At 50.1% G+C, this 12,922-nt stretch overlaps 6 protein-coding genes across 6 annotated transcripts; 5 read left to right on the forward strand and 1 right to left on the reverse strand.

Annotated features, from left to right (window-relative positions):
* Positions 1–18: 18 nt before the first annotated feature.
* Positions 19–1,141, forward strand: PPTG_02016 (hypothetical protein; the record flags this gene model as incomplete). Its single annotated transcript, XM_008895407.1, has 2 exons — positions 19–523; positions 594–1,141. Exons 1-2 carry the CDS (start codon positions 130–132, stop codon positions 1,139–1,141), a joined length of 942 nt encoding a protein of 313 aa, XP_008893655.1. The 5' UTR covers positions 19–129.
* A 3,963-nt stretch (positions 1,142–5,104) lies between these two features.
* Positions 5,105–6,191, forward strand: PPTG_02017 (hypothetical protein). The gene has a single exon (XM_008895408.1). The coding sequence runs from the start codon at positions 5,579–5,581 to the stop codon at positions 6,086–6,088; it is 510 nt and encodes a 169-aa protein (XP_008893656.1). The 5' UTR covers positions 5,105–5,578; the 3' UTR covers positions 6,089–6,191.
* A 758-nt stretch (positions 6,192–6,949) lies between these two features.
* On the forward strand, positions 6,950–7,973 carry PPTG_02018 (hypothetical protein). The gene has a single exon (XM_008895409.1). The coding sequence runs from the start codon at positions 7,185–7,187 to the stop codon at positions 7,764–7,766; it is 582 nt and encodes a 193-aa protein (XP_008893657.1). The 5' UTR covers positions 6,950–7,184; the 3' UTR covers positions 7,767–7,973.
* PPTG_02019 (hypothetical protein) lies at positions 7,937–8,910 on the reverse strand. The gene has a single exon (XM_008895410.1). The coding sequence runs from the start codon at positions 8,594–8,596 to the stop codon at positions 8,183–8,185; it is 414 nt and encodes a 137-aa protein (XP_008893658.1). The 5' UTR covers positions 8,597–8,910; the 3' UTR covers positions 7,937–8,182.
* A 1,275-nt stretch (positions 8,911–10,185) lies between these two features.
* On the forward strand, positions 10,186–11,961 carry PPTG_02020 (hypothetical protein; the record flags this gene model as incomplete). The annotated part of the gene is made up of 1 exon (XM_008895411.1): positions 10,186–11,961. The coding sequence occupies one exon, from the start codon at positions 10,186–10,188 to the stop codon at positions 11,959–11,961; it is 1,776 nt and encodes a 591-aa protein (XP_008893659.1).
* A 161-nt stretch (positions 11,962–12,122) lies between these two features.
* PPTG_02021 (hypothetical protein) lies at positions 12,123–12,860 on the forward strand (the record flags this gene model as incomplete). Its single annotated transcript, XM_008895412.1, has 1 exon — positions 12,123–12,860. One exon carries the CDS (start codon positions 12,123–12,125, stop codon positions 12,858–12,860), a length of 738 nt encoding a protein of 245 aa, XP_008893660.1.
* Positions 12,861–12,922: the final 62 nt, after the last annotated feature.

The following is a 12,922-nucleotide window of genomic DNA, read 5'->3' on the forward strand; positions in this document are numbered from 1 at the left end:
AGGTGTAAACCCGTGTAACCCCGTTACATACGACCTCTTGTCGATGCCCAAGCTCCAGCTGATTTCAACGCTCGTGACAATGCAGCCCGGGATGCAATACTACGTGGAGTTCCTGAAGCTGATGCAGAAATGGTTTGTCATGAGGATTCCGCTAGAAATATGTGGACTTACTTCGAGAACAAGCAAACGAAGCGTGAGTACGCTAATTACATTTTTGCCCGTGAGCAGCTATACTCAAACAACTTCACTCGAGATGTGAAGCTGAGTGATTGGTTGAGGGATATGGAGTTGCAGAAGCGTGAACTCCAGCATTATGGCAAAATGATTAGTGATGAGGAGTTCGCTGAGATTTTGCTGGGCAATGTGTCACGCACACATCGTGATGTGGTGCGACAGTTTTCACGACACTATGCTGTGCTTGCTTTGCCTGGAGCCCATCAGCTCGCACCCACAGTTGCCCAAGTGATGAATGCTCTCCTGCTGAGGAAGATCTTGATGAATAGGTCGCTGAGGAAGTGCCTCGGTCCAGCATCGAGTCTACTAATAAGGTCAAAGCGAACCAGAATAAACAAAGCGGTGGTAATGTAATGAAGGTAATGCCGGTAAAGGCAAGAAACAGCGAGGCCGTGGGAAATACAAAGCCAAGAAGAAAACCCAGGACCGTAATGTCCAGAAATCTGATGGTTGCTGGGAATGTGGCGAGCATGGTCACATCAAGGCGAATTGTCCTAATAAGAAGTCTGGAGATGATTCAAGTGGCCAGAATGCATCGGCAGGCATGGAGTCGAAAAGGTGGCAAAACAAGAAAGGAGATGATGCAAAAAAGGCAAAGAAAAGTGTTGATGCGTTGACACAGCGCAAGATTGGAGCGACTGTGGTCGGTGCTCGACGCCACAAGCCTTCGATGGTGGAGTGGGTGTTAGATACAGCGACTGATGTACATGTGTGCACGAATAAGGAGTTGCTGACTGACCGGCGAACGGATTGGGAGCATATCTTCTTGGATTTCGATGGACAGACAAAAGGAGACCGCATGGTAGGGACACTAAGTCTTCAAGTGATGAATACCGTTTCGCATCATGAGGAAGTGTTGACTCTGGCTAATGTCGTCCATACTCCGAAGGACATGATAATATACTAAGTTCGGACCTACTGGAGAGAAAAAGGTGGGTAGTGAGCTTCGAGCAACTAAATGGCAAGCGTGTTTGCTGGTTGGAAAAGGACAACAACATGAAGCTGCTGCTCAAGAAAATTCGGGGAAGGTATCGATTTGAAGCGAGACCAGCTGAAGGTTGTGAAGTACAAGCAGTTCAACCAACCACTAAGACTGTGAATGAGTTTGAACGATGGCACATGCGATTTGCGCATCTTAACTACTCGGCACTGCGACGAATGGCAACGAGAAAAGCGGCTTAGATGGATTGTGCACCAGTCTTTCACAGAATGCATCGGGTTGTGATGGGAAATGTTGGACATGTATTGCATCCAAGCAGAAGCGCATGTCATACAAGTTAACGCGTACAAGACGTGCAACCAAGCCATACCAAAAGCTCATGTCCGACATGTGTCATGTGGGGTTGGAAACCTACGATGCATACCACCATTTTCAACTCGTGGTGGATGAAGCCACCCGATATGTCTGGGGATTTTTGATGAAGGAAAAAGGAGATGCTACTGATGTAGTGAAAGCTCATCTGGAGTGGCTATTAGCACAAGGCCATCGCATTGAAGTCTTCTCGACTGATCAGGTAGAGAACTGGCCAATAAGAGACTGAAATCATTCCTCAGGGGGAGAGGAGTTGAGTTCTATGGACGAATGCTTACAGTCCTGAGGAGAATGGGATAGTCGAGAAGATGAATGGTGTATTGCTGGGGCGTGTTCGCAGTTTACTGACAAAGTCTGTGGGGTGAGGTGTTTACATTTGCAGCGGAAGTTATGAATGTGAGCCCGTGTAGTGCACTTGACGGAGACACCCCATACACTCGACGGTTTGGTGAGAGACCTGACGGTGAGAAGCTACGTACATGGGGATGTATTGTGCACGTGTTTACACCAAAAGTCCTGAGGGCTAACAAGCTCGAGAATCCTGGCAAGTTGGCTCTCTTCATCGGTTTTGCTAAGAATTCTGAAGGACTTCGAGTTCTGAATTTAAGAACTGGTGACATTCAAGAGCAACGTTCTGTGGAGTTTGACGAAGATTGGACTGCTGATAGTTTGTACGTGGAGCACGTACTGGCAAATAGATATCGACGGCGTCATTTTGTCCTTCCAGAAGTGATTCCTCTGGTTCATTTACCGGTCATGGCTGCTGTAACACATGAACTGTTGACTGGACCTCCTGCCAAACGTCAATATCTTGCAGATGCACATGGTAGTTCTGGATCTAATGTTGTGGTGGAGCAATCTCCGGTTGGTGTGGGTGAGCCTACGCTTGAACTGTCGAGTTCGTCTCCAGTGAGGATGCCGTTGGCATATGCTCAGCTATCGCCTTGGGGTGCACCGCAGCAGCAAGATGAATGTGTGGAGCATGAACAAGAACCACATGAAGAGAATGGGGATCTGAGACTGGTGTGGGTGTGTCTAACAGCCACTCAACCCCGCTTCGGGAATTGCCTGAATCTTTTCAAGTGCAGGTTGCAGTTATTGCGGATGAGGTGGAGGAGGAGGAGGAAGCTGATGTTATCGCTTCCGGAGACCGAGTGAAGAGCCGTGCAGGCTCAGTGGGAGACAGTATATCACTGGCAAGTGATGATGAAGAAGACGATGAGGAAGACAATAGATTGGGGGCCTCATTTCGTCGCTCAACTCGTGTTAGACAGCAAAACGTTCGGTTCAGTGACTACGAGATGGAACTTCCAGAAAGTTTAATGATACAAGCGGCAAATGCTATACAGGAGCCGACTTCCGTGAAAGCTGCTTTGGAGGCACCTGACTCAGAGAATGGGTTGAGGCGCTAAACAAGGAGTATAGAGAATTGTTGCGGAACAATACATGGGAATTGGTAGAGAAGCCTCAAGGAGCGAAGGTCTTGACAAGTAAATGGATCTTTGTCCGGAAGCGCAATGCTAAAGGTGAAGTGAAACGCCATCGTGCAAGGATTACGATTAAGGGATGTCAACAGAAGTTTGGATTGAATGTTTGGGAGACTTATGCCCCGGTGGTGAATTCGGAAGCTGTGAGACTGATCCTTCTGCTTGCATTACACTATGGATTGCTTTGTCGCCATGTTGACTTTGTTACCGCTTTTCTCAATGGTGCGATTGACTGTGAGATCTACATGTACCAGCCTGATTTTTTTCGACGATGGAACTGGACGTGTTTGCAGGCTGCCGAGGAGTTTGTATGGGCTCAAGCAGGCCCCTCGCATATGATACAAGATGCTCGACAAGTATTTGAGAGCGTGCGGGTTTCAGAGATCGAAAATGGACGGTGGAATATATTATCGGTGGGTAAATGACAGTCCTATCTTTCTGACTGTGTATATTGATGATATTGTCATTGCCGCGACGAAGGAGAACACCGAGCTGGTCATGGCTGAGCTTAGAAATAAGTTCAAGGTGAAGGACCTTGGTGATGTCAGTTACTTACTTTCTATGGTGATCAAGTACGTGCCAAGCCAGATGCTGTCGATCTCGCAGCGTGGTTATGTTGCTCAGTTGCTGGAGCGCTTTAAGATGGCCAATTGCAAGGCTGTGGCTACGCCGCAAGTGAAAGGTAATTTCCCGCTCCCGGGTGATCCGGATAAGGAGCAGATTTGTGTGAGCATTGATCCTGACCTAGACTACCAGTGTATAGTGGGGTCATTGCAATACTTGGTCAGCTGCTCTCGTCCAGACATTGCGAATGCTGTTTGTACGCTAGGCAATTTTCTCAATTGCTACACAAAGAAGCACTAAGTGTTAATTAAACGGGTCATCCGCTACCTACAAGGAACGAGAGACTTTGGACTGGTGTGGTACAAACTAGAGTCTCCTGGAATGGAACTAGTTGCCTATGCTGATGCAGACTTAGGGGATGAGAAAGACGATCGCCGTTCGGTCACAGGATATGTGCTGCTGTTGAATGGATGTGTTTTTGCGTACAAAAGCAAAAAGCAGCCGATCATGACGGACAACACTTGCAGCGCCGAGTTTGTTGCTGCTAGCGAGTGCTCCAACATGATAATGTGGACGCACAATCTGTGTACTGAGCTGAAGGTTCGGCGAACTAAGAAAACGATTCTCTATGATGACAATCAAACTGCAATTCAGGTGATCAAAAAGGTGCGAAGTGGCTACAAAGTAAAGTGCGTGGATCTGAAGTTTCACAAGATCCGTGACTTTGTGGAACGTGGCGTCTTTGAAGTGACGTACTGTCCAAGTGAAGAAAATGCTGCAGATAGTTTCACGAAGCCGCTTGGTCCCCAACAGTTCTGCAGACTACGTAAGCGACTCAATGTCTTGCCAGTGCCTGAATGAGCGCTTGAAGATCAAGTAAGATCGCAACACGAAGTGGGAGTGTGAAGTATTATGCTACGGCGGTTGACTTCGGTCGTGTTCGACTACTTGCCCCGTGAGCGATGGTGTATCTGTGGTAGTCTATTTAAGTTCATTTTAGTATGGTATACTAGAGCCTACTGATAATTGGAGTCTGCTTTAACTGCAGAGCTCCCGCAATCCCAAATACGCTGAATGGGCGAACAGTGTCATTGTCGGTCCAGTTCTGCGCTCAAAGTCACAGATCTCAATCAATTTTTCAATACTATTGTCCAAACGCTGAGGTTGGCTATCATGTTGGTACTGGATTCGCATCTCAGGACCTCTATATTTGTTCCATGACTTTATGTGTTTGTGCCGTTCCTCAAATTATTGTTGTTGCCCCACCGAGATTCATGGGCAACAGACCAACACTCTGAACGGTTGAAGCAGCTCATCCCAAGGGGGTGTACCATCGGCAGACCAGGCAGTCGAAGCACAAATCGAGAGATGGCTGCACCGTGCTCGATTTGTGCCTCGTCATGGTGGACGGTTGCCCGCAGACTCTAGCCAATTTTGTCAGTGGCGTACGTGCTGTCGATCATCCATCCGTGGATGAAAAACGCGACCTTATTATCGCCAGGATTCTTGGCTCCCATTTGCTGCAGTGAAGGCGGCACCGGTCACTGGACGACTTCCGCGCACAACAGTGATGATACACATCGCAGTTAGGCGCCACGCTCGACACGTACCGACTCTTGAATCTTCATAGCTCGCTTCTCACTGAATCTCTCCAGTTGATTCCGAGGCAGAGCATCAAGGGCTTGAGCTCAGTTAACATTTACGAGTGCAATTGCCGGGGCCAAAGCGAAGTCAAAGATGAATCCTTCTAACACCAGATAGCTACACAAATTTTGTCTGGATATTCGAGCTGCTACGGCCAGTGACAGACAGACCAGGTTGAAACAACAAACAGAAAAAATCCTCCACCTCTTCAAGATACAGTACTTATACCAGTCACGCGTATCGGTAGTAGGATAGATGTGTCAACTTACAAGCTTGTACGTCACAACTCAATTTGCGGTCCGACAGCCACAACTACACCACGCTACTGCCGCACAGTATGTTTGCCTTCTACGACGAAGTCCCAACCTCCACCTCCCTGCTCTTGCAGTGCGGATACCGCAGCAAGGTCTGCACCAACCATCGCGCAACCAAGCTTGACGGTACACTCCACAAGCTCTGCGAGTTCCATCGACAAAAGGCGAATCTGAATCAGCAGCGGCTACACCGGCGTCAGCGCGAGAAGCGTGCGCGTATCCAACAGAGCGAGTCTACGGTCGATGAAGTTGGGCGAGCCAAGACTCGCCCGACCAAGAAGATCCGCACCAGCCTCGAGCCGATCGTCGATTCCGTCGCGCAATCGCCCACGGACAGCTACTCGCAGATGAGTGGCAGCTATTGCTGTCCACAGTACACGCCGCTGGTGAGCACCAGTTCCTTCCCGATGCTCGGATCCACAGACATGGACATCCTGGAATTGCTGCTGCTAGACATGCAACCACAGACGTTGCCGCCACTCGAGGCATTCCTACCGTCGAGCGCTGACGACATGGGATCGGTCGTCGTGTAGATAAGAACGACGACGTAAAATTTTTGTCGTGCGTATTAAGATAACAGTTTTTTTTAAAAGGTAAACGTGTGGTAACGAAATCAGCTTTCTCATTTGATACCAATCTGAGTACTTTCAACAGCAGAGGCATCAAGATGACCATGTACAGTTTTGCTCACGCTATGCCACCCAAAGACTCCGTGATGGATTTTCATAGCGTCTACATGAAGCATTGGATAACCAAGTCTCGACCTGAAACGAGCGAGATAAGAATGCGACTACCGTTACGAGGATCGTCACAGTACAGTATATATTATATCGGCGCAGGTGCACCTCTCCGTACCGAGCTAGTCAGCTTCCGAACTGACTGCTGCTCACTTCGTGTTTGGACAGGCGCCGCCTTAAGCCTTAATGACGTCGTTACGTGCGTCGCAGACTTCAACGCTGGCCGTGACTTGCATCGTGCGAGTACTGCACCGTATTCATGAATATGTATCCAGGCTTTTGAGTCAAGAGTTTTGACTCATGTGTTGTGCAGCTGTAGATTCAAGCCAGACTGATGCTTCCGCGGGTATAAGCCGAATGTAATCGTGCCCCTCCGAGCGGAAAGCAACAGGGGTTCACTACAACCAGTCGTGAGCCAGTCGAACCAAAACAGTACACTGAAAGTGTCGAGCCATTGAATCAAGTGTCTGCGCGAGCACTGAAAGCCTGCAATGCACAGGAACCTGCTCTGCGGCACTGAGTACAGGTAGTGCCGGACTCCGAAGCGCGGATTTTTTGGCGGGCTTGCCCAGCGCTGACGCAACTTTCCCATTTGTTGCCGACACGCGAAAGCAGAGCCGAGCCGCCAACGAGCACGATTCCTTTGCTGCCCGTCGGACGTACAGAGGTGTGGCATACACCAAGATCTCGTTGGTCGCCATACTGGCCCCAAGTGAATACTTTTGCCCATCACCTGGGGGGACAATCAAAAGTACCACAGGCGCATCCTCGTCAACACACTTTTGCTGACCACACCGCGACGGTCTTCAAGAGTCGACAAGCCTCTTCTGACCAAAGAAGCGGCCTATCTGCCAGAGCGAATAGTACTCGGCGAGGCGGAAGGTTGCGCGGCATGGGTGTCATTCCGCAAAACATCACCTGGCGAACAGCCCGAACAGAACAGGTCGCTATGACTTCCACCGTGCCCGTTGTTGCCACGCACGCAGCGCCGCTGCCGCGCGAGATGAAGTGCGCGTACCGCAGCAAGTACTGTGACGCGCCACGCGCCACCAAGCTGGACGGCACGCTACACAAACTCTGCGACTTCCACCGCCGCAAGGCCAACGCCAACCAGCAGCGGCTGCACAAGCGCAAGAAGCGCATCCTCGAGCAGCAAGCTGCCGATGGACTGAGCGTAGTGACTCCGCAGACGCCCAAGACCGGTATCCGCGCCATGAAGCGAGCGCGCTTCAATCCCGACAGCCCACAGAGCACCACCGAGCCCATCGACGGCTTCACATTTCAGAGCAACTTTGACCTGCTTGAAGTCCGGATCCTCGAAGTTTTGCTCTTCGGCGCCGACAGTGCGAGCACGCGGCAACCGGCGCAAGTGACGGTTAAGGATGAAAGCATGTTTTGCCCCGTATCCCCCACGGCGCCTTCCATGATGACGTCCGTGCCCGTGTTCGACGATGCTTGGTCCGTGACGCTCTAGCTGACTTGTGAACAAACAATTGAATGGAAAACTATATACCAACGCGCAGTACCTGCGATGAAGAACTATATCATACTAAATACAAACTCGATTCGTACGCGAAGGTCATGTTGTCGTTTGTCTAGCCTTTGAGTAATGATTCACTAAATTCCAAGTATTGCGCACGTCGATCAATGTTTGTCATTCAGTTATCAATAGTAACATTCATTTATATTTAAACTTATCGCATTGACATGTAGTGTTTTTTGCTAGTTGGTACTATCTATCATCAACATAGGCTTAACCTGCTGACAGAGATCAGAGCCCGCGACATGGCAGGCTGGTTCATATTTATGGACGTGCAGAATTCAATTTGGAGCACGCTGGTGATTTTCACTGCCGTCGGACGGAGAACGTTGGCCAGCGGAACCAGCGGCTTATGCGGTACGGCTTGTGCCCAGTAGCGCAACCAACAGCTCGATATCTTCAGGATTCAAGTCGGTGGGCTCTTCAAGCGGCTCGGGGACGTCCCACATGTCAAGATCGGCGTCTGTGTCTAGCTCTAGCGGAATTTCGGTCTTCAGGAACTCATCGACCATGGCTTGGAAATCATCAGTGCTGACCTGCATGGCTGCGAGCTGTCGGTCGAGTTGCTGCTGTCTGCGCTGCTCGCGTAGACGACGTTGCATATCACGCTGGGTCTTGTTGGCCTTGAGTCGATGTGTTTGGCAGAGCTTGTGTAGTGAGCCATTGCGCTTGCGAGCGCGCTCATTTGGGCAGGGCTTACTGCGGTAGGTGCATCTGAGCTCACGCGGTACTGCGTTCTGTGCGAAGCTATCGTTCTGACTCATGACTCGGGTAGTAGAGCTGTAGCTGCTTGCTCAGCGGAAGGCAAATGTTATTGTGCCTTCGTCCAGAGCGAGGCAACGTGATGCGACTACAGCATCGTCGCCGACATGAGCAGCAGTTCTTGCGGTGGAGCTGCTTTGCTCGCTATAGCGCGTGTGTATTTGAGTGCGCGGCCGTTGCTGCGCCTACAGTGACGAGGCAAGATACTTATTAGTCGACCTGGCGGATATCCGGCAATATCCCTCAAAAGTTGAAAAAATCACGCTCAGAGCAGATCTCGAACAGAGTGCCCCCGTCACCCTGGACGCTCTACACTGGGCGTGGATTTTGAACGGTGAACTTCATTCACGCGAGATGTCTACAATGCGACGAGCTTTGAGCAACGTTGCAAGAGCTCGCATCCCTCCGAAGCGAGTCAACTTTTCTGAGCATTGCGAGTCAAGTAAACAAGGACTGCACGTCCACATTAATACATGACACATTGTGTCGTATGAGGATACCGAAGACTGAAGGCGGATCTTTGGTGTCATGGAAGCTTTGCCAGTTGCCAATGCCTTGTAAGGTGAGTGCGAATCGCCTGCTTTGGTAGTCCATGCGCATAATAGCGGTTCCGAAGCATGGAGACAACCTAAAGCGCTCCAAACTTGCTTTTCAGTTGTGTTTATCGAATTAACTGTCAGATTTAGTTTCGGATGTATCTATTCGGCTCACTTCAAGTTGGATCTTACAAATGTTCAGAAATAGTCAGATCAAAAACCTTGATTAACAAATACCCCGTGGAACTCGGAGCGCTCACCCGTACCTGTTTCTCCCTCCAGCGGATCACCAACGGATCCCACTGCAACGTTCGACGAACAGGATATGACATCACTAAATCGATAGTATCGGATTCTGAAAAGTCTGAGGAAGGGATCCGATGCTGGATTCGAGGTGGCTACATTGTAGCCTACACGGCTTTGCCCTGGGCCACACGCCACACTTCATTCGACGCTGTAGGGAACACTAGGTCAGCAAGAACGTGCAGGAGCCAGCGACATCCATAGCGAGTCTGAGACGGCTGCTGTCCAGCGGTATTTTGATCGGGTCAACGCCAACCAGATGCCGGGCAGCGGAAATAGCGGGTTCACGCTCTCGAAATAGCGGTGCTATGTTGATCTCTAGCTCCAACAAGCTGGATACATAAGACTTCAGCTAGCCAGCAGCGCTTCCACTAGCCAGCGCTTCAACTTGACAGGGAGTAAATTTGGCAATGGAGGCGAGGCTGGGAATAGATCCTCGTTCATCAGCATGGCTGGCTGTCTTGGTCAAAAGCCATCTGGATCCTCGACCGGCAAGCCCACTACGCTCATGGAACTAGCAACGATGCAGGACATGGACACGGACTTGCTCAACTTCGACGCCTTCTTCTCTCCGAACAACGACGAGGGAGTGGAAGGTAAGGAGTACAATACAAGACTTCCAAATCTAGTTCAGAACATAATTCTAAAACGTGTTTATAATTACAGATTTGTGGAACCTCGCAGTGACTACTGCTGTAGGCCATGACGACGATCTCCTTGATGTGGCCGAGCTGGAGCCTCTCAGTCCCATTATGAAGGAGGAGCCTCACGAAGAACCCAACCAAGTCCAAGTGAAGCAGGAGCCTGCCAACAGGCTTGGACTGAAGATAGACACGCAAATGCTTAACACGTCCAAGGAGAGTTGGCTATCGCAGTATGAGAACGCAAAGGCGAATGGCACGCCAACAGCCACGCTGCCGGCACGCTTTGCGCTGCTGTCCACAACGTGCGTATATGAACCGGGGTTTACCACGTCTCCACGTGGTAAACGCCGTATCAGCCAGGCGAATGCCGCTCCAGTTGAGTCACAGCCTGACGAAGATGAGGAAGATGAAGGCGATGAGGGAGGGCAAGAAGGTGAAGAGGAACAAGGAGGCGGTGACAACGAACCGTTCATGCTCTCAGGTGACGAGGACTACATCCTGCCTTTGTTTACGGACTCTGAGCTATCTGCTATGGTCGAGTCACCCTCGAAGCTGTCCAATGCTTCAACCTCTTCTGGTGCGCAGTCTCCGTTGCAGGGACTTGATGATGCAATGCCCCACGATCCTGTCCCGAACGGGTCGGTAGCAGATGCTGGGTCTCTTATGAATGAGCAAGAAATCCCGGATGTCATCAACATGTTCAACTCGATCTTCGAAAGTTCTCAAACCTTCCTCACAGCTCAGCAACCAGTCTTCGATCTCACTGGTACTGCGGATAGCAACGGCACAATACCAGATAACATCAACCCAGCCATGTTCTCTGGAGCACCAGTACTCCCGTTTAACTTAGTCAACGCTACTGCACCTAATGTGCCTTTCGACTACTTCTCACCCTCCGGATACGCTGCTGCTGCAAACCAGTTTATGGACAGCTATGGCCACCAGATTCAGCCCTTCTTCCTCAACCCGCAAGGGCAGGTAAATGCCAACAGCCAACTCGCTGCTGCAATGGCGATGGCTAATACGGCCGCTATGAACACGATGCTCAAGATGAACGCAAGCTACGGAGTGCCAATTGCACCAATGGATCGTCGAACAGGCTCGATGCCTCCACCCAAAGTTGCTGCTCCTATCAAACCCCGCCTACCTATTCAACGTACAGTCTCCGCGTCGTCCACGGCGTCCAGTAAGGTGGCGCGCATGGCAATCACGCCGGACATCGCCGACTTCAAACTCGTGCAGATCTTTCACCAGTTCTGTGACCCAACGACTAAAGTGCTGACTTTGCCGAGATTTCAACAACTGCTGCAGCACCACCAAGTGAAGGAAGAAGCTTCAAGTAGTGCTATTGATCCAAAGAACTCTACTGATGCTAACTGCGGCGGATCGACACCAACGTCACCAAACGCCAACGTAGTGGTGACTCCAGATGCCCAGACGCTGTTCAACGCTCTGGATATCAACGGTGTAGGTGTACTTGATCTAGAGCGATTCATGCACTCGTTCCAGATCTGTAATCGCTGCACAGAAGCCAAACGCCGAGCTCATCAGGCACTTTGCGCGAGTCAAGGACAAACGTTCACACCAACGGCACTCGAGAAACAGTTGATGGAAGATGTGGCTCCAGTGGTTGTGCGTGTTGTTCCTACGCGGTTTGAAGGCCACAAGGTCAAGAGTTGCGAGCATTACCAGTGGACGTGGTGCGAAGGATTCGAGAAGACTGGAAATGAAAAATGCAGAGGCACCAACCGCCACGACAAGTGCCCCAAGTACCTGGCAAACTGCACCTTGTGGAAACACAAACTCCCACCTAAGAGTCGAAAGCCAAAACTTGTGATTGACAACGTGGACTCCCCGACCAAGAAGCTCAAACACTTTTCCTAGGTAAGAGATTTTCGTTGGATTCGCAACAACAAAAACTATTTTACATTATCTAAAAAATAAAATAAAATACGTTGCACTAATTGTGCATACCCATATTATGCAACCTAAGCGCTCAAGGGCCGCGCATATCCTGAGACGTCCTTCCGTTAGCCTCTAATCCAATGGGGAGTATCTGTTCCTGCTGCTCGAAGCGGGATCGCAGCGTCGAAGATCTCCTGGATGGCTCGCTAGAGGACAAGCTGCTCGGCAAGCGAGACGACGACCTTGAAGTTACAACAGCCGAAGAGGAAGCGTGGCGCCAACGACGTCAACAGGTCAAAGATGAAGAGGATTTGTCGATGAAGTCTTTGGGAGACGATGAGGAAGACGAGAGTCGGAGCCATGCGTTGGTTTGGGATCTAAGCGACCGCAATATGGCTCAAGAAATTCGAAAAGAAGCGACTGATTTAGTGGAAGATGAAGAGGAGGAGGAGGCCTTCGGAAGTGCAAAGGAAGACTCCAACGATGATGATCAAGAAACAAAACACGTGGACGATGGCGGGGATTTTAACCTCGATCGCTTAACGCAGCTATCTGCGAGGTCTCCTGACGACTCGTACGCATCTGTACTTAATTCGTATCGTGAGGATCCTCGGGTATTTCGTGACACGGAACTTGATAACGCTACTGAGGTGTCCGATACGTTCTTGGCTCCGTCATCTGTCGATAACAACAGCTTTCTGGTAGACGACGACGATGAGGGACACGAACAAGAACAGCAGCAAAAAGAGGAACATGATAACGATCACGATCAAGGGGAAGATGACAATACTGAAAAACATCGAAACAACTCCAATTCCTCGTCTCGAAAGCGCTCATCGAAGAAGAAATCCCGGAGTAAGAAATCCAGTCGCAAATGAACAGAACCTGAAGAAGGAAAGCCATGAAAGCTCGGGCTTTTGCTTAATAATATAAAAAAAAA

Source organism: Phytophthora parasitica, assembly GCF_000247585.1.
Source record: "Phytophthora parasitica INRA-310 unplaced genomic scaffold supercont2.3, whole genome shotgun sequence".
Lineage (NCBI taxonomy): Eukaryota > Oomycota > Peronosporomycetes > Peronosporales > Peronosporaceae > Phytophthora > Phytophthora nicotianae.

Coding starts and splice junctions, on each gene's coding strand:
- PPTG_02018 (XM_008895409.1), top strand. CDS start 7,185: ATGGGTGTCATTCCGCAAAACATCACCTGGCGAACAGCCCGAACAGAA.
- PPTG_02017 (XM_008895408.1), top strand. CDS start 5,579: ATGTTTGCCTTCTACGACGAAGTCCCAACCTCCACCTCCCTGCTCTTG.
- PPTG_02019 (XM_008895410.1), bottom strand. CDS start 8,596: ATGAGTCAGAACGATAGCTTCGCACAGAACGCAGTACCGCGTGAGCTC.